This window comes from Podarcis tiliguerta (genome assembly GCF_965153285.1).
Source record: "Podarcis tiliguerta genome assembly, chromosome: 16".
In the NCBI taxonomy this organism is placed as follows: Eukaryota; Metazoa; Chordata; class Lepidosauria; order Squamata; family Lacertidae; genus Podarcis; species Podarcis tiliguerta.
This window is the reverse complement of record NC_139549.1, coordinates 20017917-20040131: the sequence shown is the minus strand read 5'-3', so window position 1 is coordinate 20040131 and position 22215 is coordinate 20017917. Positions and strand designations below refer to the sequence as shown.

The 22215-nt window shown below is 47.0% G+C and overlaps 2 protein-coding genes across 6 annotated transcripts in view; both read right to left on the bottom strand.

Moving 5' to 3' along the window:
- FBXO21 (F-box protein 21) overlaps positions 1–11273 on the bottom strand; it is a 29558-nt gene extending 18285 nt beyond the window's left edge. Inside the window, exons 1-3 of the mRNA XM_083417461.1 lie at positions 10963–11273; positions 975–1110; positions 227–321 (exon numbers count right to left, since the gene is read on the bottom strand). Coding sequence (XP_083273587.1) covers positions 227–321; positions 975–1110; positions 10963–11237 — 506 coding nt within the window. The 5' untranslated portion in view covers positions 11238–11273. The remainder of the gene's footprint in view (positions 1–226; positions 322–974; positions 1111–10962) is intronic.
- A 3280-nt stretch (positions 11274–14553) lies between these two features.
- NOS1 (nitric oxide synthase 1) overlaps positions 14554–22215 on the bottom strand; it is a gene marked incomplete at its 3' end in the record, with an annotated part of 178291 nt that continues 170629 nt past the window's right edge. For 4 of the 5 annotated variants that reach the window (XM_083417445.1, XM_083417444.1, XM_083417449.1 and 1 more), the window contains one exon: positions 14554–19598. In XM_083417445.1, the coding sequence (XP_083273571.1) occupies positions 19538–19598 (61 nt within the window). Of the gene's footprint in view, positions 19743–22215 lie in introns of all 5 variants that reach the window. The other variant, XM_083417446.1, reaches the window with a different exon arrangement.

Genomic DNA, 22215 nt, shown 5'->3' with positions numbered 1-22215 from the left:
TAATAAAATAAAAAGTTTAAGAATTAAATTGCAACATGAATTTGCAGTGTCTGTTAAGTTTCTGTAAAAAAATATTTAAAATCTGCTGGCTGGGTAAATCAGGCGCACTACTTCAGTCAGTCAAAAATGTTTTAACTGGCCAATCAATTAATCTAAACTTTGCAGCCCTATGGAAATGCAATTTTGTTTTTGCAGCCCCTCCTAGCTCTTTAAAATTCAGGCTCACCTTCCTTCCATATTAAGGATGGACATCAGCTCATCCTCAAAGAAGTGGCTTGGGCACTCGAGGGTTTCAATATCAGTGAAGCCGTCACAGAGCACCTAGCAAAAGAACATAATGTTACCCCATCACTAAGGACTTTAGGGAAGGGCCATGGCTCATCTGAAAGGGCACATGCTCTACATGCAAAAGGTCCCAGGTTCAACCCCCAGCATCTCCATGTAGGTGTCTGAAACCCTGGAGAGTTGCTGCCAGTCAGTGTGTACACAATACTGAGCTAGATAGACCAATGGTTTATCTTAAGGCTTCTATGCCTTAAGTGAAGGGCCATAGCTCAGTGGTCGAGTATCAGTCTTGCACGCTGAAGGTACCATGTTCAATCCCAGGGCAGGGAAATGACTCCCGTCTGAAACTCTGGAGAGCTGCTGCCAGTCAGTGTAGACAATGTTGAGCTAGATGGACCAACAGTCTGACCCAGTCCAAGGCAGCTTATTTTGTGGGGAGGGTCATAGCTCAGTGGCAGAGCATCTCCATCTCCAGGTAGGGTTGGAATTGATCTCTGTCTGAAACCCTGGAGAATTGCTGCCGGTAGACAATATTGAGTAAATGGACCGGTACAAAGTAGCTTCCTCCGTTCTTAGGACTTTTCATGTAACCCACTAGGAAACTGTCAAGCACGCTTTTGTATCCTGGGTCACAAAAGGATCATGGGGTGCACAGGACGAGTGTTTCTCAAATAAACAAGAAGTCTTACATGATCCGAAAAGAACCTTTTGGAGAATGATGCTACGATTCTCCGAGCTTCCAAGCCAGCTTTATGCCGTTGTTTGTATTCCTCCAGCCAATTCACGCTGTCCACCTGGTTATAATATTTCATAAGCGATGGCCACCTGCGGAAGAAACAGACAAATCAAAACACAGTGGTCAACATTTCACATCTTCACAGAGTTATTCAGGATGCCAAGAGGCAGGGGGAAGAGAACAGGAAAATGGAGTAAGGAGAAGTGGTCTCCTTGAACCACTAACAGGGATGGGAAGCATGTGGCCCTCTAGCCGTGGTTGGACTGCACTTCCCATGATCTCTGGCCATTGGGCTATGCTGGCTAGGGATGATGGGAGCTAGAGTCCAGGAGCTGCTGGAGGGCCACGGGTTCCCCCCCTTGGAATGAGGTATCCTGGAGAAGGAACGAGGTCGAAGGAGGTACACCACAAGTGTAATACACATGCACACACCCCATTTCATCTGTTACAGTGAGAGGTTTCAGAGGACTGACACCCTGCTAAACACTAAGGTTGATGTGTTTTTTTTTAAGTAAGATTTTTATTGGGTATTTTATACTTATAACAAGAAATACAATAAAAAATAAACAAAAGAAAAAGAAAAAAGCAATACATAAATTCAACAAACAATACATCCACAATAGAAACTGAAATAAAAACAATACAACATAAAAAAAGAAACAAAAGTAAAAACACACATCCAAATTTTATATCCACATCTTTCATTAGCTTATTTCCTCGACTTCCTCGCACCTCCCTTTTTTGTATTCTAGTTCAAGTTATCTAATTCAACAAATCCTTTCCCTCTTCTTCAATTTAATCTTTAATTTATCATAATACAATTTAATTTTCAATTTCCCAATTTAACGCATTAACACTTAATGTTCATATCATTCTTAATAACCCTTCTGCTAAAACCGTGTAACTTCATTCCAATATACTTCTAACATTCATTAATTTTACAATATTTTTGTAAATATACTTTAAATTTTTTCCAATCTTCTCAACACTAAGGTTGATGAAACATTCATGTCACAGTGGGGAAAGATTTCAGGAGGAAAAAACCACAAGAAGGGTCTCCTTCCCCAGCTGGCTCACCCTGATGAGTCCTTTTGTTCCAGGCTGATTAGAACCCTAAACAGAGGCACTCCTCCGTATGGGCTGAAGATCTCATGCCCAGCTGTGAAATGTGGCCCTATATAAATTATATAATTCTGAATATTTGGGGGACTTTCTAAAGGTAAGTGGATAAATATTCTTGCTTTTTTATTTTTAAAAAAGAGATCCTCCCCCTCTCACCCTGCGCCCCACTCCAACAAGGCCTGAGCATGCTTTTTGCCATGGTCCAAAAATGATGGGCATCAGCTGGGGTAGCTGGGTGGGGAACCTAACTGCTCAAGCCCCTTACTGAAGAGAGGTATAACCGTCATTGGACTACAAATCCCATAATCGCTGACCGTGCTAGTTGGGGCTGATGAGGAGTTGGGAGTCAAACAACACCAAGAGCGCTAAGCTGCGCCTGGAGTGAAGGAGACAGGTGCATCCCTAAGCTCTCCCAGTCACACAAATTATTCTAAATAGCCCAAGGCTTGGTGCTCATTTGTTCCTGAGCCCCAGGGGTTAGACCTGTAAGGAAAATGTACTATATCACTAGACTGCTATACTGCTAGTTCAGGCCTAGCTGGAGATGAAGCTACTAAAGACTCTTCAGAACCCCCCAGCTTGTTACTTATATTTTCAAAGTATGGTATCTTCCTGCAGGCATCCCGTAGCCACACAGGAAGATGCCTTATATCAGTGTGCAGGCAGGTAGGGTCTCAGCCAGCGTACCAGATGGAGCTGATAGGCAGAAGCCTTCGACACAGAATTAACCTGCGCTTCCATGGACAGCTGTGAGTCCAAAATGACTCCCAGACTGTGCACCTGGTCCTTTAGTGGCAGTTACCCTGCTCAGGACCAGGGAGTCCTCCACACCTACCTGCCCGCCCCATGTCCCCCTTCTGTCTTTTCGAGATTCAACCTCAATCCATCTACTGAGGATGCTACTGAGGACTCTTCAGAGCTCCCCAGCTTGTTATCTGTATTTTCAAAGTAGAGTATCTTACTGTAGACATCCCCTAGCCCAGGGGTCTGCAACCTTTAAGACAAAAAGAGCCACTGGGACCCGTTTCCGAAGAAAAAAATCCTGGGAGCCGCAAAACTCGTCATTATAAAAGTACCTTTTTTGTCACTTTTTTATTATTTCTTTGTTTGACCCCTCAGAATTACTCCTCCTCATAGAAATAAACGTTAAATTAACAAGTTACCTTTTTGTGTGTGTGTGTTCTTCACTCCCCTTCAAAACAGTGACCAGCGTACATGCCCCTTACAATGTAGCGGGCAGGAAGGTGACGTCGGGACGGTGGTGACTAACACACGCACCGCCCCCATGCGACGTCACAGCCAGTACAGCGCCCGCCACAGTGGGGAGTGTCGGGGCACACAATGCGCCTCCTCCCCTCGCTATTATCCGCCCTGGAGCCGCAGCAAAGGTGTAAAAGAGCCACATGCGGCTCCGGAGCCGCGGGTTGCAGACCCCTGCCCTAGCCACAAAGGAAAACACCTTATATCAAGTCAGACCATCACTTCACCTAGCTCAGAACCATCTACATTGACTGGCAGGAGCTCTCCAGGATTTCAGACTGGAGCCTTTCGCAGCACTACCCGGAGATGAACCTGGGACCTCCTGCATGCAAACCACATGCTATGCATCCAGAATAAATGGAAGGGACGTGCCCACTGGGCTTTTCTCTAACCTCCAAATATAAGGAAGCTGCCTTATACCGAGTCAGACCATTTGTCATCTAGCTCAGTATCACTGACACAGACCGGCAGAAACCCTCCAGCCCTCCAGGCAGGAGTCTTTCCCAACGCTACCTAGCAGTGCTTGAAACTCCCATTGTTCTAGGCGCATATTGCGACAGGGAATTTCATCAGCACATGCAGTTTCTGAGCTCTGGGCACAGTACTGTGCCTACAATTTCAGATTAAAACTGCAGAGTGGAAGGAAAGGAGGACCTTTTTCTGCCTCCCCACTTCCAGCTACTCTCCGACAACTGGAGAAGAGAACCTCTTAAGAATATTAGGGGGGTGGGCAAGGGAAGGACTAGACCATGTGAAAAAGGAAGATAATATTTTAGCTGAAGTTCATTCATTTTCAGCTTTGTATTTTTGTTATTAAAAAAGTGTGCCAAGACATTCTGTTGCTCCGCCCACAACCGAGGTTTAAGGTGCCATTTAGCTCCAACTTTCGCATCTCAGTTTCTAACACTGCTACCTGGAGATGCTGGGGATTAAAGGAGGGCCCTTCTGCTTGCAACACATGAGCTCCGGTTTCCTGACAGCTAAATAGCAGGTGGCAGAACTCCCTACCCCACCCTGCAACACTTCTTCCAGCAAACTATCACAGCAAATGCTGCTTTGAGGATTCATTGAGTTCAAAAAAGGATTATAACTTCTTGAATCTGCCTATCCCCCTTGAAGCAGGAGGAGGTCGACGGCAGTGTGTGTACACTGCCAGAGCACATCCTCAGCTGGCCGGCATTGGGAGCTGGAGAGGCCAAAGGGAGGGTGGAGGGGATTAGCCTCAGAGGACACAGGCCCTGTGACTTGCAGCCGTGTTTCTGAGCAGCTCAGCCAAGTGTCCAGCATTTGCTTCTTGCCAGGAAATGTAGGAGGAAGTCGCTTGCTCCCTATTTCCCAAGTGTATCGGGCACAGGAGAGTTGTGCCAACAGCCGCTTTGGGTGGCATGGAACCCAGAGCTCTCTTTGATATCCAGGACAGGGGGGGAAATAAAGCCCAAACATGAGCTGTAATTCTGGGCTACCTGCTGCAAACCCTGGTGCCCTGGAAGCTCCTGTGACATTGAGGATTAATGATGCACCTGCCTATCTATTCAACACCATGAAGGCTTTCTGGAAGAGAAATCTTGGCATAACATGGCTGGGAGATAAAGCCTATCAGAGGCTGCCCAGTCAAGCTATGTGCTTCCTCCTCACAAAATGTCAACACTAGGATTAACCAAAAGATGTGGATATAGACCTTATCTGTCAGCTTTTGAACAATTCCCAAGTTAACATATTTTTTTCAGAACACAAAGGAAAAGCAGGAGTCACAGTAGAAGCTGCCAGTCAAGAGAGATCTGAAGGATGCAAAATCCATGTGGGAGTTTGGACAGGACCATAGGCTATTCGCGAAAACAAAGAGTTGTGGTTGAGTTATCTAGTTCGTACATTAACCAATATCCCGATACACACACATTACACAATGAAGCTGTTCTACATAGATTCATATTGTTCCATCTAGTTCAGTACAGTGGTACCTTGGTTTATGAACTTAATCCGTTCTGGAAGTCCGTTCTTAAATTGAAACCGTTCTTAAACCAAGGCGCACTTTCCCTAATGAGGCGTCCCACCGCCGGTACCCTTCCACCGTTCGGTTTCAGTTCTTAGATCAAGGTAAAGTTCGCAAACTGGGATACTACTTCCCGTTTTGTGGCGTTCGTAAACCAAATCGTTCGTAAACAGGACTGTTATTAAACCAAGGTACCACTGTATAGTCTATTCCACTGGTCTTCAACTGGTGGGTTAGGACCACCAGTGGACTGCTGTCTGATCTAAGATGGGTCACACTCTTACCATGAAAGAGTGTTCCCACCATGGAAATATGTGGTAAAAGATTAAGAAACAGGTCCCAAAATGCATGTTTGGGTTAAAAGTGAATCCTGGGGCTGCAAAGGTTGAAGATACCTGCTCTACTCTACCCTGAGCAGAAGTTTCAGGTAGGTTCCCCATCTCTTGCCCTACTTGAAGGTGCTACAGATTGATCCTGAAAAGGTTCGCAACCGAACTGTGTGCTCTACCACTGAGCAATGGCCCTTTGTCCTTCATGCTAAGCTGTTAGGAGATTCCTATTCCCCTTCCAAAGCTACAATTCCCAGAGTTGCTAAACAATCAAGCCCTCTTCACAGGGAACTATGGGAACTTGAGTTCTTCAAAAAAACTCTGAGCACCCTTAACAAACTACAGCTCCCAGAACTCTTGGGGGAGGTAGCCACAACTATGTTTATCATAGCACTTTAAATGTATGGTGTGAATGTGGCCTCTGTCCTGCTTAAGAGTAAACCCCTCAGAATGAATGGACCTCAGGCTCATTAATTTCAACCAAACTGGGATAAAATAATAACAGCAATTCCTGAATTTGTTTAATAAATAGCTGATCTGGACCATGATTGGGGCAAAAGGTTGACTGCTGCTGCCACAGCCAGTCCCAAGTGACTATTTGCTGGCTAATTATTATTTAAACAATAATCAGCATCAGGAGACATACATGACCAAAGCAGCCTTCTCCAATATGGAGCCCTTGCTGAGGCTGATGGAAGTTGTAGTCCAAAACAGCTGGACAACAGGTTTGCAAAAGTTTGGCTAGAAAGAGGGCTAATTTTTGTCTCGTTTGCTCCAGATGAGGAACATCACTTTGCAAACACCTTCACAATATATGGCAATGTTGCTGCACAGTAGTATTGTGAACAAACACACAACAATGGCTTCAACTTTTTAAATCAGGATGTCAATCTGTTAACTTTTGGGGCGATGGTGTGGCAGAATACATCACTGCAGGAGACTAAATCATAACTTGCAGGCAAGCTCTCTCACACAGTCAGTGACAATAGAACTGGACCAATATATGTAAATTTCTTATCTTGGCCCATTTTTGAGAACAGGAGAAGTTCATATGCAGCCTGGCTCTGACCATGTCTTGGCAGAAGAAGACATGGTTTTATTGCTTTTTCTAACTGCCAGTTGGCTTGCAAAACTCAGGCTGAACAATTAAAAGGAAGAGAATATTCTCTCCCCACCTGTGAAAGAGGCTGCTGAACAACGGACAGCTCCCCAGTTCAGCAAGCGATTTTCCTGGGTCGCTTTCCAGGCTCTCTGTCTGCGATTCAGAGTTCGGCTTTATCATCTCAGCCGCCAAGTTGGACCTTTGAAAGATTCAGAGCCAGCCACGTGAGCCATCGCGAGTCTGTATTCCAAAAGCGGCTGTTTCTCTGATCGCTGGACTCCTGGCAAAAGTTGAGATATTGACCCTGTTACTCTGGGCCAGGCTCCATCTTGAGTAATTACATCTGAGTGCCTTGAAACCCCCACTGCAATTTCAGTTGGAGGAGTTATTCTTTACTCATTGCCCTAAAATAAACAGTTGCTGAAATAATGTAACGCAGTGTGGCCATATTCCTCATGGAAGGTTCACTGGGCCCCTGACAGCACTTCGGATGCTAAAATCGAGAACTACAATAAGGGAACAGCATGAAGCAGTGATGAAAGTATACAGATACAGAATATTACTTATTTTAGTAATGACAGAGAATACTACTATGAGCTTTTAAAAACAAACAAAAATCTGTTTGCCGTTATGATAATTTCCAAACTGGGTGAACATGCAGGAAAATGGCAAATGAAGTTCAAGGTCAGAGCAAATTGATGCGTAATGCAACAATTTTTCATTGATCATTTTAATATTCCTTGTAAGCAGCTTGCAGGTATTACTACAATCAAGGGGCAAACATATTTCGCTAAATAAAAAAATAAACCCTAACTTTAATATGTGCCAATGGTGTTTGAATTGTGACTAACCAAAGAAGAGATCTTGGGGTTATGGTGGTTGACACAATGACAATGTCAAACCAGACGATCAGCTTATTAAGCATTCATCTCCCTGATTTGTTTGCAGGGATATTAGACAACACTGGCTTTTTATTGAGCATTCATTCTGATGCGTTTGTGGGGAGGTTAGATGCCACCGTATTGAAACAAGCATTATCCCACACTTTCTGGAGCACTCCCCCATCGCTTTTCTTTTTTTGCAAAAATTCTGCTCTTTGAGGAAATAGGCTTGTTACACAAGACCTACTAATCAATTGCACTGCCTGAATTTGCCTGCATATGATTCAACCCCACCCAGTGTTCAAAATTAGTCAAGCACCCGACTTAGCACATTTTGCACCTGACTATTACAACCAAGTGAAGATGCTTGGGCACCAGGATGGCACCTGACATCTTCACCATCTGGAGGTGCATGTCTGGGGATCACTGCAACTTGACTGTTTTCACATACTAATACCACATCCTGTAGAATTCTATCAATTATGTACATTTTATCTGCACAATCAGAATGAATTTCAGGAACCATTTCATTTACCCCACCCCACTACCCTGCTCACAGTTGTGAAAAACATTCTTAAGTTATAAATGGTCCGTATCACCATTAAGAGAGGTCGGAATAGGTGCAGGGTTCGAAATTAGCAGGGCGCAAGGCGCATTTTGCACCTAAAGATTCGCCATTTGTGAGCACCTCAAAAAGCCATTTTTTTTGTGCCTGGCGGACACTCAAAAATTACTGAAATGTAGTGCTTTGAAGCCTCCAAGTATATGTTAAGGATAGGCAGTATGTTAAGGAGTTTAACAATAAAGAGTAGTATGTTTTGAAAACTCAAGTATGGTACCAATATTTTTACTGTCAACACCAAATCAAACATATATTAGCAATTTCTACTAAAAATGTGATATTAACAATGTGTCACTTATGTGAATTGCGTATTAATTCATGCTTATTAAAATAATAAATAAAAAGTGTTGCCGACCCTCATACCCCAGGCGACTAGACATTCTGTTTTGGCGCCAACAACGCAGGTCCAAGAAGACATTTGGCTCCTAGCTTTTCTAACACTGCCAATATATATATATGGACTGTGCCTGGATAAAGTGATTTTTCTTCTTTCAGTTCTCAAAGCCACTATTTTGCCACTGGCTCTGGATGGCAGATGTTGGATTTCGCACCCCCCAGCTGAGCATCCCTGGTCCTTCTCCTGCTCGCATGCAAGCAGCGGAAGGATTGGGGCTCCCGCAGCTGGGGAGTGGGGGGCTTCACACACCCCAGCTGAACAGCCCCAACTGCTAGGCTGAGGCATGCAGCTCCTCAGCCAAACACATTAAAGAAGCAAAGGGAGGAACAAGCTGTATCGGCTCCTCGGTGATACAGCTTATTTCTCTCTCTTTGCCAGTACAAGGGGCAGAGTAGGACGGTGGCTTCATTCAGCAGTATATTGCAGGTGACACTGCCACCACTCCCAGCTGCAGCTTGTTTCTCCCTCGGCTCAGGAGTGGTGGCGGTTTCACCTGCAATATTCCTCTGAGTGAAGCTGCCATCCCACTCTGCCCCCATACCAATCTTGTATCGATACATCGCCCAGGCCTACTCCACATGTGACTTCCAGATCTTTTGAACTACAACTCCCATCAGCTGCCTTACACACACAGTTCAGGGGCATTATCTTCCCAGTATTCCTGTTATTGCTGTTGTGTCTAGAAACCTTGGCAGTGGAAATTTCCCTTGGGCCAGGGATACCAGCCCTTTCTCCTTTTCCTCCCCCTGCACTCCGCCTATGCTCAGGAATTATCATACCAATGTCCAGGGCCAGAAAATTCTCCCTGCACCTGGGAAATTAGACCTTCCACTTTTCCCTGCCTCTGTACTCTCTCCATGCTCAGTGGCATCATCATCATCCCACTATCACTGCTATGGCTACGTGTAAGGACTGAAGCCTCTGTGCATAGGATGCCACCTCCAGTCCTTCCTCATTTGCACTTTGCCCATGCTCAGGGACACCATTTTCTTGACTGTCTCTGTTTCTGCTGTAGATGCAAAGGCTCCAAACTCTCCTTTTTCTGTGCTCTAACCATGCTCAGAGGCTCCTCCTGCTGCACTCTGCCCATGCCAGGAAGGCACCATCTTCTCAAAGTCACTGTGTTGCACTTAGAACAACAGCAGGCCTTCCTCCTCTTTCCTCCTGCAGCACTCTGCCCATGTTCAGAGGCACCACCTTCCCAATGCAACCACTGCTGCTGTGTGTGCTCCAGGCAACAGAAAACTCTCTTGCCCTTACACTGTGCTTAGGTCAACATCACATTCACACACCCTACGCATGCTCAGAGGCACCGCCTTCCCACTGACAATGCTGTGTGAGCTTCATCAGCCTGAAAACTCCCAGTGAGCTTAGGACGATGCCACCAGGCCTTCCTCCTGCTGCACTCTGCCCATGTTCAGGAACACCACCTACCCAATGCAACTATTGCTACTGTGTTTACTCCAGGGAACTGAAAACTCCCTCACCAAGCCTTCCTCCCCTCTGCATCCTGCCCATGCCCAGAGGCACCACCTTCTCGACATCACTGCTCCATAACCTAAAACATGCACATCTCTGCACTTAGAACGCCAGGCCTTCTTGCTGCTGCACTCTGCCCATGCTCAGAAGCACCACCTACCCAGTGCAACTACTGCTGCTGTGTATGCTCCAGGGAACTCCCTCGCCAGGCCTTCCTCCTGCTGCACTCTGCCCATGCCCAGAGGCACCACCTTCTCGACGTCACCGTTACGCGGCCTGAAACACGCACATCTTTGCGCTTAGAACAACGCCAGGCCTTCTTTCTTCCCTGCACTCTGCCCATGCTCAGAGGCACCACCTTCTCAACGTCACTGCTCCATAACCTAAAACATGCACATCTCTGCACTTAGAACGCCAGGCCTTCTTGCTGCTGCACTCTGCCCATGCTCAGAAGCACCACCTACCCAGTGCAACTACTGCTGCTGTGTATGTTCCAGGGAACTCCCTCGCCAGGCCTTCCTCCTGCTGCACTCTGCCCATGCCCAGAGGCACCACCTTCTCGACGTCACCGTTACCCTGCTTGAAACACGCACATCTTTGCGCTTAGAACAACGCCAGGCCTTCCTTCTTCCCTGCACTCTGCTCATGCTCAGAGGCACCACGACCTATGGACGTCGCTGCTCCTGCCACCTTTCCGAGCCCCCCCCCCCCATTCCTCCACTCTTTCCACACACACCCCCACTCGTCCCTGGGGCTCACCTGAGCCGGAGCTGCTCCCTCCAGACCTTCCCTCGGGGCTGGCAGGCCTCCCTGAGGCGGCGGCAGGTGCAGGCCAGGTGGGCCACGTCGGAGGCGTTCAGCGGGCCGCAGCACGCGATTAGCTCCAGAAGCTCCCCCGGCAGCTCCGCCAGGCTCGGAGGGGCCGGCCCGGGCCCTGGAGGAGGAGGAGGCGGCGGCGGCAGAGCCAACCCCTCCGGCCCGTCCGCCTCCGCCGGGCCCGTCTCCGCCTCGCTTGCCCTCTCCGGCGCCGCCATCTTGCCTGTTTACCTGAGCGGCCCTCCAAAGGGGCGTCTCCAAAGAGACACACGCCGGCGGCGCAGAAAAGGGTGGTCCGAAAATAGAGGCGGGCGGGCGCGGCAGGAAGAGGCGGGAGGAGAATGACGCCGGCGTTGAGAAAGGGGGCGGGGGGGGGACCACGAATGAGGCGGGCGAGAGAGAGAGAGAGAAGGAAAGGGCCGCCTAGGGAGCGTCTGCGAATTGCTTTCCTCGCATAGAGGCGCACCGGCCACTGCTCGCTCGTTTTTTTTCTTTTTCTTTTGGTTACAGTATTCCTCTCATCTCCCAGTGGGCAGGAAAAAGAAACTAATCAGGGAACAGCGGGAGGTGGGGGGTTAGGGGGAATACCAGTTCCCCCAGCAAGCGCTACCCTAAATTCCCAGTTTGCATTTTTGTCCACCTGTCTGCCTGTTAAAGGAAGGGTGAGCTTCGAGCTCTTGCAGAACTTTCAGAAAGAGGAGGAATTTGGAGTCGTTATGGTTCATGGGGTGGGGAGTGGGAGAAGGGAAGGGAATACTCCCCCCCCCTCCCACTCCATGAACTATAACAAACAGATTTCCTACTTTGAGTAGGTTTCTTGTATTTGTAGAACCTGAGAAGGGAGGCAAAAATTGGGTTATGGACCATAACCCCCAAATTTCTATTATTATTATTGCCGCTGCTATTTTCTTTTTAAAAAGAGTAATTTTCTAGCATTTGTAGAACCTGAGATATGAAACAAGACGTGCAGGCACTATGCCTCCTTTTTGGGGTGGGGGTGGGGGAGAGGAGAAATTAACCTGTTTCCCACTTTCATTGTTTGACTTTACCACACCCACCCAGCCCTTCCTGGGGGGAAAACCCATGCAGATCCCATGTTAAGGACTCCAGGGGTGCACCCCTCAGTCCACCAACAAATAATATATTTGTGTGACACTGAAGACACCCCAAACCACAAATATTTATGTTTACCCAGAAATTCCCTTGATCTCTTTGTCCTGAATCTCTTGTCTGAATCACAGTGTTGCTTTATTTAGTGGGATTGTTTTATGATGTGTTTCAATTATGGATGCTTATACTTTAATGTGTTTGGCTGCAGGCCCACCCACCTTTATATCACTGCCAGGACTCAGCAAAGACACTTATTGTAGGAACTGTTCTCTGGACATGTGCAGAACCTACTACAGGAAGCACTGATAACAGGGTGACTTTTATTGTTTTCCTCTTGCTTGCAACTCACAGAGAGAAAGAGAGAGGCTTGAACTTACGTGTGCCTTTACCACGGCTGCGGTAAATGCTTAAATAATTGCTGCTAATTATGCTTTTATGACCTGTCAAGTAAATGAGAACTTGGCTGAAGCTTTATGGGGTCCATGAGTGTTTTATTGCCTTCTGTGTGAAGCTCAACCATCATTAAAAGCTTCTAGGAGCTGTGCTGAGACGTAACTCTGCTTGATCACACACGCAGTAAAAGTGTGCCGGACTGCATCTTTTATCACTACCAACTGAACTGTCCTACCATCCTGGGTATGATGTGCACAACCTGCTTGTGCTGGTTGCTGCATACTTCTTGAAATCATGATTTCCTATGGGAATTAAAAGCTCAGTTCCTTATATTTAAGAAATAAGCAAATCTATGGATTGGAAGGGCCAGTCCAGTCTTAATTTTGGCCTAACTGCTCTTATCTTGGTGTTTGCCCTCTGCATGTATGTTTGCGTGAGAGAGAGCATGTGCATGATATCATTTGAACCAAGGGTGCTTCCAGACCACCTGTCAATTGAGCATCCATCCTTATTTGTTGGTGGGGAGGTCAGATGATGTCGCGTCAAGCAAGTGTTGCCCACGCTCTCCCCTCGCCTCCCTTATTCCTAAAAGTCTGGTCCTGTTGGAGGAAGCAGGTTTGTTGTGCAAGACACCCCAGTCAACCTTAATTGCAGAGCTTGAATTGGCTTGAATGTGGTTTGAAACAGCAGCTCAGAACCATTCCTCCATGCTGTCGCAGGCTCCCAGTTAAGGTCTGGCACAATGCGGAGCCTTGTGAGAGTCTCTGGTGTGGTGGGCATTGTTGTCCATAGGAGACCATGCAGCGCATGGCAAAGGACACTGATGCAGATGAGAAGCTGTTGTCTCGTATGAGGTGGGGCATCGGTATCTTATTCAGGGACCACCTGGCTGGAAGACACAGCCCTGTCACCATCAGAGGGTGAGTCTCCTGCAGTAACTTCATCTCCCCAGCCTCACAGACCCTGCCTGTCACACTCTGCATCTTGTCAGCCTTGAAAGCTTCACTAGGCTGCAGCTCAATATCTCCATGTTGCTGCTGCAGGAGAGGGGACCTTCTATTAATTTACAAAGCCCTAAACAATGATGGTTCAGGGCACCTCCACCCTTTTATCCCAGCTCGATCATTCAGATCATCTGCAGGCATGTCACTGGTCATTCCCTGGGATGGAGAGGCTCATTTGACAAGAGAAAGAAACGTAAGTCTTTAGTGTCATGGGCCTAGTCCTGTGGAACACCTTGCCACTAGAGATTCAGCAGGTGCCTAACGTGCCAACTTTCAAAACTTTCAATTCTGCCAGGCTTATATTCAGGCAATAAAGAATACAATGGTTAACTGATGTCTGTTTTTAACTTCTAAAATGTGGTTTTCACTGCATGGTTTTATGTATTTCTGTAGCAAACTGTGTTGCTTTTTCTTAATAAACAGCAGTCTATATTTTTTTTAATATTTATATCCCACCCTTCATCATAAGATCCCAGGGCAGTTCACAGAATAAATGAATGAATGAATGAATGAATGAATATTGCAGTTGGCTTTCATTTGAGCTCTTCCATTGTCCAGCTCTATGCCTACCTTCACTGAACCCTGGAAGTTCCCATGGGATTTCCCTTAGAGCAGCCATGGGGAACATGTTTTCCTCCAACCCTGTCAGCTGCATCCAGGAATGCCCTTGATGGAGGGTGATGGGATACTCCCCATCTCTGCCTTAGCGGACAGTGAACAGCTTGCAGGCTTAGAAGGAGCAGCAAAGTCTGGCTGGCACGTGCCAACATTGGGACCTGCCATTTTAATTGCCCCACAATGCCTCTGAGCCCCTGACATAGCGTTGCTCCAGAGTCACTCCACATTGGGGGATCCTAGAAGATCCTAGACGCACTGTGTGGAACGTAAGGTGGGCTTCGCCCCCTAAAGCAATGGATAAGTAATTAATAAATGACTGGAATAATGAATGCCTAGCCCGATTGTAGTATGAACCATGATCCTCAGGTTGGGCAGGCCCTAAAAGATAAAGTAGAAGATGACAACGGAGTCAATTCACTTCTTTTTTTTTTAATTGATTGCAATGCAAACAGGCATAAGTATTTTTCTTTTTAATTCCATAAAACCAGAAGATCCGAACTATACAGAAAGAAGGTGCATGCTTTAGAACAGTGTGGATACCTCGCAAACAAGAACAGCAGTCAGTCCATGAAGAAAGGTGCTGAGCATATTGTACAAACGGCAGAGACTTGGCAGCATCAAGAGCTCGGAGGTAAAGGAACGTAAAATGTTTCCGGCCGCTTAAAGCACTGATATGATTAAATATGACCTGCCCGCCCCCACCCTCCAAATTATCATACATTTGTGTGGTGTTCAAAATGAACCAGGCTGCCCATCCAGATCAAGGAATGCAACTGTAATTTGTTCATCAGTTGTTTATTAATGGCAGTGATGATGATGATGATGATAATAATATTATTAATAATAATAGTAAAAGGCACAGTGACACAAGGGAGCTGAGCTGAAGAATAGGGAGAGGAAACTGATCACATTAACAGCTGCTTGGGAGACCTGTACACATTCAGGATTGTACTCACCCATATTACATCATTGCCCTACACAGGCAAATGCATTTTTGTTCTTGCTTGATCCAGAGGATACTTAGGTCTAAGTTAACCTGCTGAAGCCAATGGGAGGGAGCAAAGGAGAGTTTTCCCAATCAATATACAGGGTTCATTCAACAGCCTGGGTTAGGGTACAGATTTCTGTTTCAGTCTGCACCATCTCTGCACGGGAACATTTCTGTTTCAATCTGCAACCCCTCTGCACTGGAACATGTGGCTTGAAAAAAATGAAATGTGCTGCCATTGCATTGTAATGCTTGATTTCTACCACTAGGTGTTGACATAGCGTGCTGCGCACAGCTCAGGAATGGCACCTCATGACAAAACACAAGCATAAATTCATAGAACAAAGATCCCCCTTGAATACGGCTGTTCTCTCGCTCCTTTTGTGTAGTAGGAGCCTGGAAAATCTCCCATGAGATGAAACTGCACTTCCTTTTCTACAAACAAGCAGCAGAGCAAGGCAAGAGGGCTTTCACTGAAAAGGGACTAGAGCAAAGTGTGGTTGGTTGCTTTTATCTTTTCCTTTTCCGAGGGGAGCAGAATGGAGCAGACAAAATCCAAGAGGTTCAATGGTAATGTTTCCAATGTGTTTCAGTTATCTTCTTCAGGGGAACTTGTTCAACTTTCACAAATTAGCATTGCCTTCTAGTGTTTGACTGGTGATGGTGCCGTCTCTTTGAGCTTCGCCTGCCATGGCATGTTGCTGAGCATGGGTGTTGACCAAACTGAGCTATTTGTGGGGTTATTGTTGCCCCTCCTTATGATCTGGCCTGTTACAATTCCTCCCACTTTTCTCAGGTTGCTTTTTCAACCTCTCGAGAGACCGACGAACCACACGGGATACAAACAAGGTAAAACGAATGTTCACGTGCCTTTGCATGTTGACTCACAAACAATAAGCTGGCTGGCGCTCCGGACTTCCAGTTGCACTCACCCATCTTAAAAGTGGGGTGGGATCCTCTTAGCAGCTGAGTGTGTGTGTCTGGGTCACCTGATGTGGGAAAACAATGCGACGCTATCACAGTGTGGTGGTTCCGTTCTATTCTTTTGCGAGGCAAGAGGCTGTGTTTGTTATCTGATCGCAAAGGCATGGCATGACCAAGACTTTGTGTCTGTGGGGATGCAGGGGATTTTGGACTGAGCAAGAATGTGGGGGATTCTCGCCATGCTGAGTTAGAATAAAGCAGGGCTGGTGGTACCTGCCATCCCTCTGGGTGTTCCTGGACTACAACTCCCACCATCCTTGACCATTGGCCATGGTAGCTGGGATTGATGGGAGTTGGAGTCCAGAGGCATCTGCAAGGCCCCCAGTTTTCCACCCCTGTTCTAAGGATACCAGCCACCTGGTTGTATCAGTTTTGCCACTACGCTTACAAATCAATGCAATCCTTGTCTACTCAGAAGCAAGTTCCCATGGTTCATCTTACTTCCAGGTGTGCATAGCAGGGGTGGGGAACCTCTGGCCTAGGGTCCACACGCAGCCCTCCAAGTCTCTCTCTGGCCTTTGAGACTCTCCCCAGGAATTGCCCCTCATTCCATGGGTCTTTCCCCCTGCCTTGAATGCATCCTTGAAGTCTCTGTTGCTGCCTCTTGTTTCTCCGCACGGAGGTCGCAGAACGGTGTGTGAGCATGAGCAGAAAGTAGCTTACTACACAAAGGGGAAATTTGCATATGCTGCTCCACCCACCTTCACCCCTGGCTCCACCCACCATGTGGCCCCCAGAAAGTTGCCAAACAAGGAATGCGGCCCTTGGACTAGAAAATATCTCCACATCTCTGGTGCATAAGATGGTAGCGTGAATCAAACCAGGGGACCTAAACCCAACCAGGGTTTTGTCATGGCTCAGATGTTGTTACCAACGAGAGCAATTGTCCCATGCAAAAAGCACATGCTTGGGCCTCCAAGGAAACTGCTGTCTTGCTCTGCCAAGCTCATAGTCAAATGTCTGTAAGCTTCAAGGAGTCTTAAGGTGGGCAAAAGGGATTCACAGCCGACCTTTGGGGAAGCGCTGTAGCTCAGTGGCAGAGGTCCAAGGTTTAATCCTCCAAAGGCCTCTCCAGGGAGGGCTAGCAGGAAACCCTGCTTGAAACTCTGGAGAGCATCTGCCGGCCAGTGTAGACCATACTGAGCTAGATGGACCATTGCTCCGAATCAGAATAAGGCAGCTTCTAGCATCTCACAAATGCTGAGAGCTTGCGACAGACGCCAGGCCCCTGCCTTGGCAGCTCCCCATGTTGTCCTTTTTACACAAAGCAAAAGGAAACACCAAGCGAGAAAGCACAGAGTTTTTGGCACTGACAGCAAAACCCTTCAATGAGAAGGCAACAGTTTAGGATCCAGCTGTTTCCTACTGGAAGTAATTCAGCTTTTTACTGCTGGGAGATCCATCTATCTCCTTAGGGAGGAAGGGGATGCCCTGGGTTTATTCTGAGACTAGAAAAGCAGTGATCTATCAGAATAGTCAATCATATTCTGTAACTGGAGAACTCTGGAAGCCATCAGAAAGAGTTCATGAATGTAGTCTGCCTGTTCCTTCCTGTGTCCTCTTTGGCTTTGGTCTGTTGTAAAGATGGGCAACCTGTGGCCCACCAGATGGTCTTGGACAGGGGGCAGCACACTTTTTCAGCAGGGGGCCGGTCCACTGTCCCTCAGACCTTGTGGGGGGCCGGACTATATTTTGAAGAAGAAAATGAACGAATTTCTATGCCCCACAAATAACCCAGAGATGCATTATAAATAAAAGCACATATTCTACTCATGTAAAAACACTAAGCAGGCCCTACAAATAACCCAGAGATGCATTTTAAATAAAAGGACACATTCTACTCAAGTAAAAACATGCTGATTCCACAGGCCGTATTTAGAAGGTGATTGGGCCGGATCTGGCCCCCCAGGCCTTAGTTTCCCTACTCATGGTCTTGGACATGATGTTGGGTGAATATGTCATTTTTTGTTTTTCTCCATTTCTCATGTTTTTCAATCTTAAATTAGATCCCCCACATTACCATCTCAGCTCGTGATTTTGTTTTTGTTTTTGTGAAAATTCACCAGAATTTTAATGCGAATTTCTCCTAACAAGTCTGCATTTTCTCCCAACGTACACTTTTTTTTAAGCAAAGTAATTCCCCCTAATGCAATGCATTTTGTGTATGTTACTTTTGCTAATATACGCGTTTATATGCACACTTTACTCCAGTGTATGCGTCCACGTTACTTAGCTGGAGAACGGCATTAGAAAATTGGGAGAAGCGCACATTTCGAAGAACGACTGATGTTTCAGTCCGCATACTATTTGGCAAAGTGTGAATTAGGTAAGCTCAGCATTGGGTGTGAACGGGATCATATTTCTATCCCATCCTGACTGCCATCAGCCCCAGCCTGAATGGGAAATCAGCAGAAGATGATGGGAGTCATAGCCCATCAACACCTGGCGGACCACAGATTCCCCATCTCAGTTCTATGGTTCTACAGAAGTGATCCATTGGTACCATCCTCATTCTTTTTCTTTCTCTCTCTCTCTGTCTGAGGAGTAAAGGAAAAAGCACATCACATGAATGAAACCTTCTTGGATTCCTAATAGTGTATTCATACCCTTAGCAGTGTTTTAGCCACAATGCCTGATGACCCACAGTTGCTTCCTGGCAGTCTGTTGGTTACAGCCCACGCAGCTTGCCATATCCAGCTGTGTTGCTGACTTTGCGGCCATTGGATCAGTGCTCAAACACGTTGCGGAAGGTGCAGGGAAGGGAGCAGGGAGGCCGGGGCAGTGCATCACGTTAAGAGACTGCGCAGGTATGCCGTACGTAGGTGCGACCATTATCTGTGCAACGAAGGCCAGTCCCACCTTGAATGCAAGGACTGAGAGGCTGCAGAAGAAAAAGCCACAGGAGGAGATGCCTGCCATACTTTCCCTCTTCCCCCCTGCCAGACTGCAGGAATGAAAGGGGCAGTGGTAGGAGGGGACAGAGGAGAGAGTGACCCACTGCTTGAAGCAAATCATGCTAGGCAGAGATTTTGGCAAACAGACAAGAGCGGCGATTCTGCGTTCCTCTGCTGCGTAACTCAACAGCAACTGACCGTGACCCTCCAAACCCACCCCAGAACACGCACACACACACGCACACACAAAATGCAGATGACGACCACTAGGGTGGTGGTTTTCATGCAGCCATGAAGTCGGCCTTGTCATGAACGAGCGGAAGTTGTGTGTCTTTGCCGGAGCTGCTTGCAGGTTGCGTTCAAAGCCATCGCGCCACGGTGGGAGATTCCAGAGAAGGTCACACGGAAGGAAAATAAACTGCCACAGGACGCGAGAAGAGGGTGGCGGTGTGGAGGGGAGAGAAATATCACCAGCATTGTCCTCCGTCTCTTCCTCTCTCGCTACCCAAGCGTCAACAACACATCCTTCAGGACACAACAATAGGACGAGACACAGACGAGCGTTTGTTGTGGGCCTGGCGGAAGTCCCTGGAGGAAAGGAGCGGATGCGGACGTGTCAGTACAAGGTCCAGACCCCTCTCCTTTTCGAGGGCTGGAGCAGAGCAGCGGTTTGCCTGGCTCGGCCTCCTGCCTCGGGCAACGCAACGCGGTCACATTTAGGAACAAAACACCCTGCAAAAAAGCCATCGGTTAGAGCTGAGATCACACACGCATGGTAAGGCATGTAAAAAAGGCATCACACCCTCCACTCGAGTTCACGTGCATTTTGTTCGCCCTTCGCAAGTTATGCATTCCCTGGCTTAAATGCCTTCCTTTTATTAGTTGGACGGAAAACATCGTACACACTTGCTCACCCCAGATGCTGGGCTAGTGGGCAGCCCTTCCCTTTGGCTACTAAACAGGGATGCAGTCACATAATATATACAGTGGCACCTCAGGTTAAGTACTTAATTCGTTCTGGAGGTCCGTACTTAACCTGAAACTGTTCTTAACCTGAAGCACCACTTTAGCTAATGGGGCCTCCTGCTGCTGCCATGCCGCCGGAGCACAATTTCTGTTCTCATCCTGAAGCAAAGTTCTTAACCTGAAGCACTATTTCTGGGTTAGGGGAGTCTGTAACCTGAAGCGTATGTAACCTGAGCTACCACTGTAATCATAGAACTCTAGAGCTGGAAGGGACCTAGATCACTTAGTCCAACTCCCCTGCAATGCAGAAATCACAGCTAGACCCTGCTGCATAACCCCACGTTTTGGCATTGTGTGACTACCTGCCCCAAGCAGTACCACAAAGCAGGTGTCTTATGTGGGATGTGAAAAACAGAGCAGTCAAGTACAACATTCCTAGAATGGACATGCTATGCTTTGTACCAGCCAGGAGTCTAACTTCCTGTTTCCTCCTGAGCATCCTCTGCATGTGACTAGAGGCCTATGTGCCTGTGTGAGGCTTAACCTGGGCAAGGGAGCACATCTCCTTCCTTTGTCTCTTCTCCATTTTGATTTTCCATGTGTTAGCAGAAGTGACTGCCTGTTTGCAGTCACTTAGGAACTAACTCCCTTATGGGATAGTTCCATATGTGTATATAGTTTTGTAACCTAAGTCTGCCTTCAGGGATCCAACTGTGAACTGAATGATTGTGAGTAAACTACTTTTTAAGAGGGACAAGAAGGGAACTTACCAGGAATCTTATACTGAGAGGCTCAGACAAGCCTGCAATAAGCAAACCGCTGTGCATTTAAAGAGGAATGTTAATCTGCTAAGATATAGAACTTGCTAACGCAAGATATCATTAAACAATATATCCTCTCCTGCATCCCTGAACATTCCCACACCTTAAACACGAGAGAAATGTCCTCGCCAATTCCCCCCTGGGGTGTCTTTTCTGTTCCTTTTAGAACTGAATGGCTATTACATGTTCCAGTTCTGGAATTTTTTTCAAAGAAGGCAAATAAAATCAATACATCGTTATTAACTGGTGTTATTTATTAGTTGCCTAACACAAACCATCTCTAGGCTGCTTACATACCTGGGTTAAAAAACAACCATCACATTTAAGAATAAAACAATACACGCCTCCCCCCACTACACACACCAATAGCAGTATGATTATCGTGAACTGTATCTGAGCCTGACCTGTCCAAACCAGGGGCCATATCCAGAGTCCACTTGTCTACTAGGGCAAGGGGATTTTGCTCCGGTGGATGGCTGAGTTTTGCCATTGCACAAGAAAAGAATGCAGTGCAGCACTTGCCCTAGCAAAAATGTACTGTGCAATCTATTTCTGGGAACTGTGGTTTATTAAGGAACTGGGAACTGCAGCACTGTGAGGGGTAAGTTCTCAGGAGTATTTGGGAGACGTGATGTGCTTTAAATGCACTTTAAATGTATGGTGTGGGATGTGACCTAAGCCATAGTTTGGCTTACTACGATGCATGAACCAAACCATAGGCTTAGCTCCTAAGTTTAATTCACGGAATAAGCCTTTCCTGCCTGCCTCTTTCTTCTGCAGTCGAAGGCCCACAATCCCCAGCACCCTTAACAAACTATAGCTCCCAGGATTCCTCAGGGGAAGCCGCAACAGCTAAAGCGGTATAAATCTGCTTTAAATGTATGTTGCGAATGCCGATACCATTTCTGGACAGTAGGTGGCAGGGTTGGGTTGGGATTAGGTCAGCTGGTGCCACCAGCTCAGAAGAAGGAACAAAATATTACAACAGTGGATCTCATTCCGTTCTCACTCCCATGGACCACTAGAAAATAGCTGAGGGTGTCTTGGAGGATCGCTTAATGTGGAGAGAGAGAGCATAGCTCAAGGGCTGAGTGTCTGCCTTGAATGCTGAAGGTCCCAGGTTCAATCCCCAGCATTGCCAGATAAGGCTAGGAATGTCCCCTGCCTTAAACCCTGGAGAACTGCCAGTCAGTGTAGACAATATTGAAGCAGATGGACCAACACTCTGACTCAGCACAAGGCAGTTTCTTATGTTCCTAGCTCCAGTTGAACGGGATGGGTAGCAGGCAATGAGAGGGGCAGAGTGGAGGCTGACCTACTAGGGCAGGCATCCCCAACCTTTGACCCTCCAGATGTTTTCGACTACAATTCCCATCATCCCTGACTAGTGGTCCTGTTAGCTAGGGATCATGGGAGTT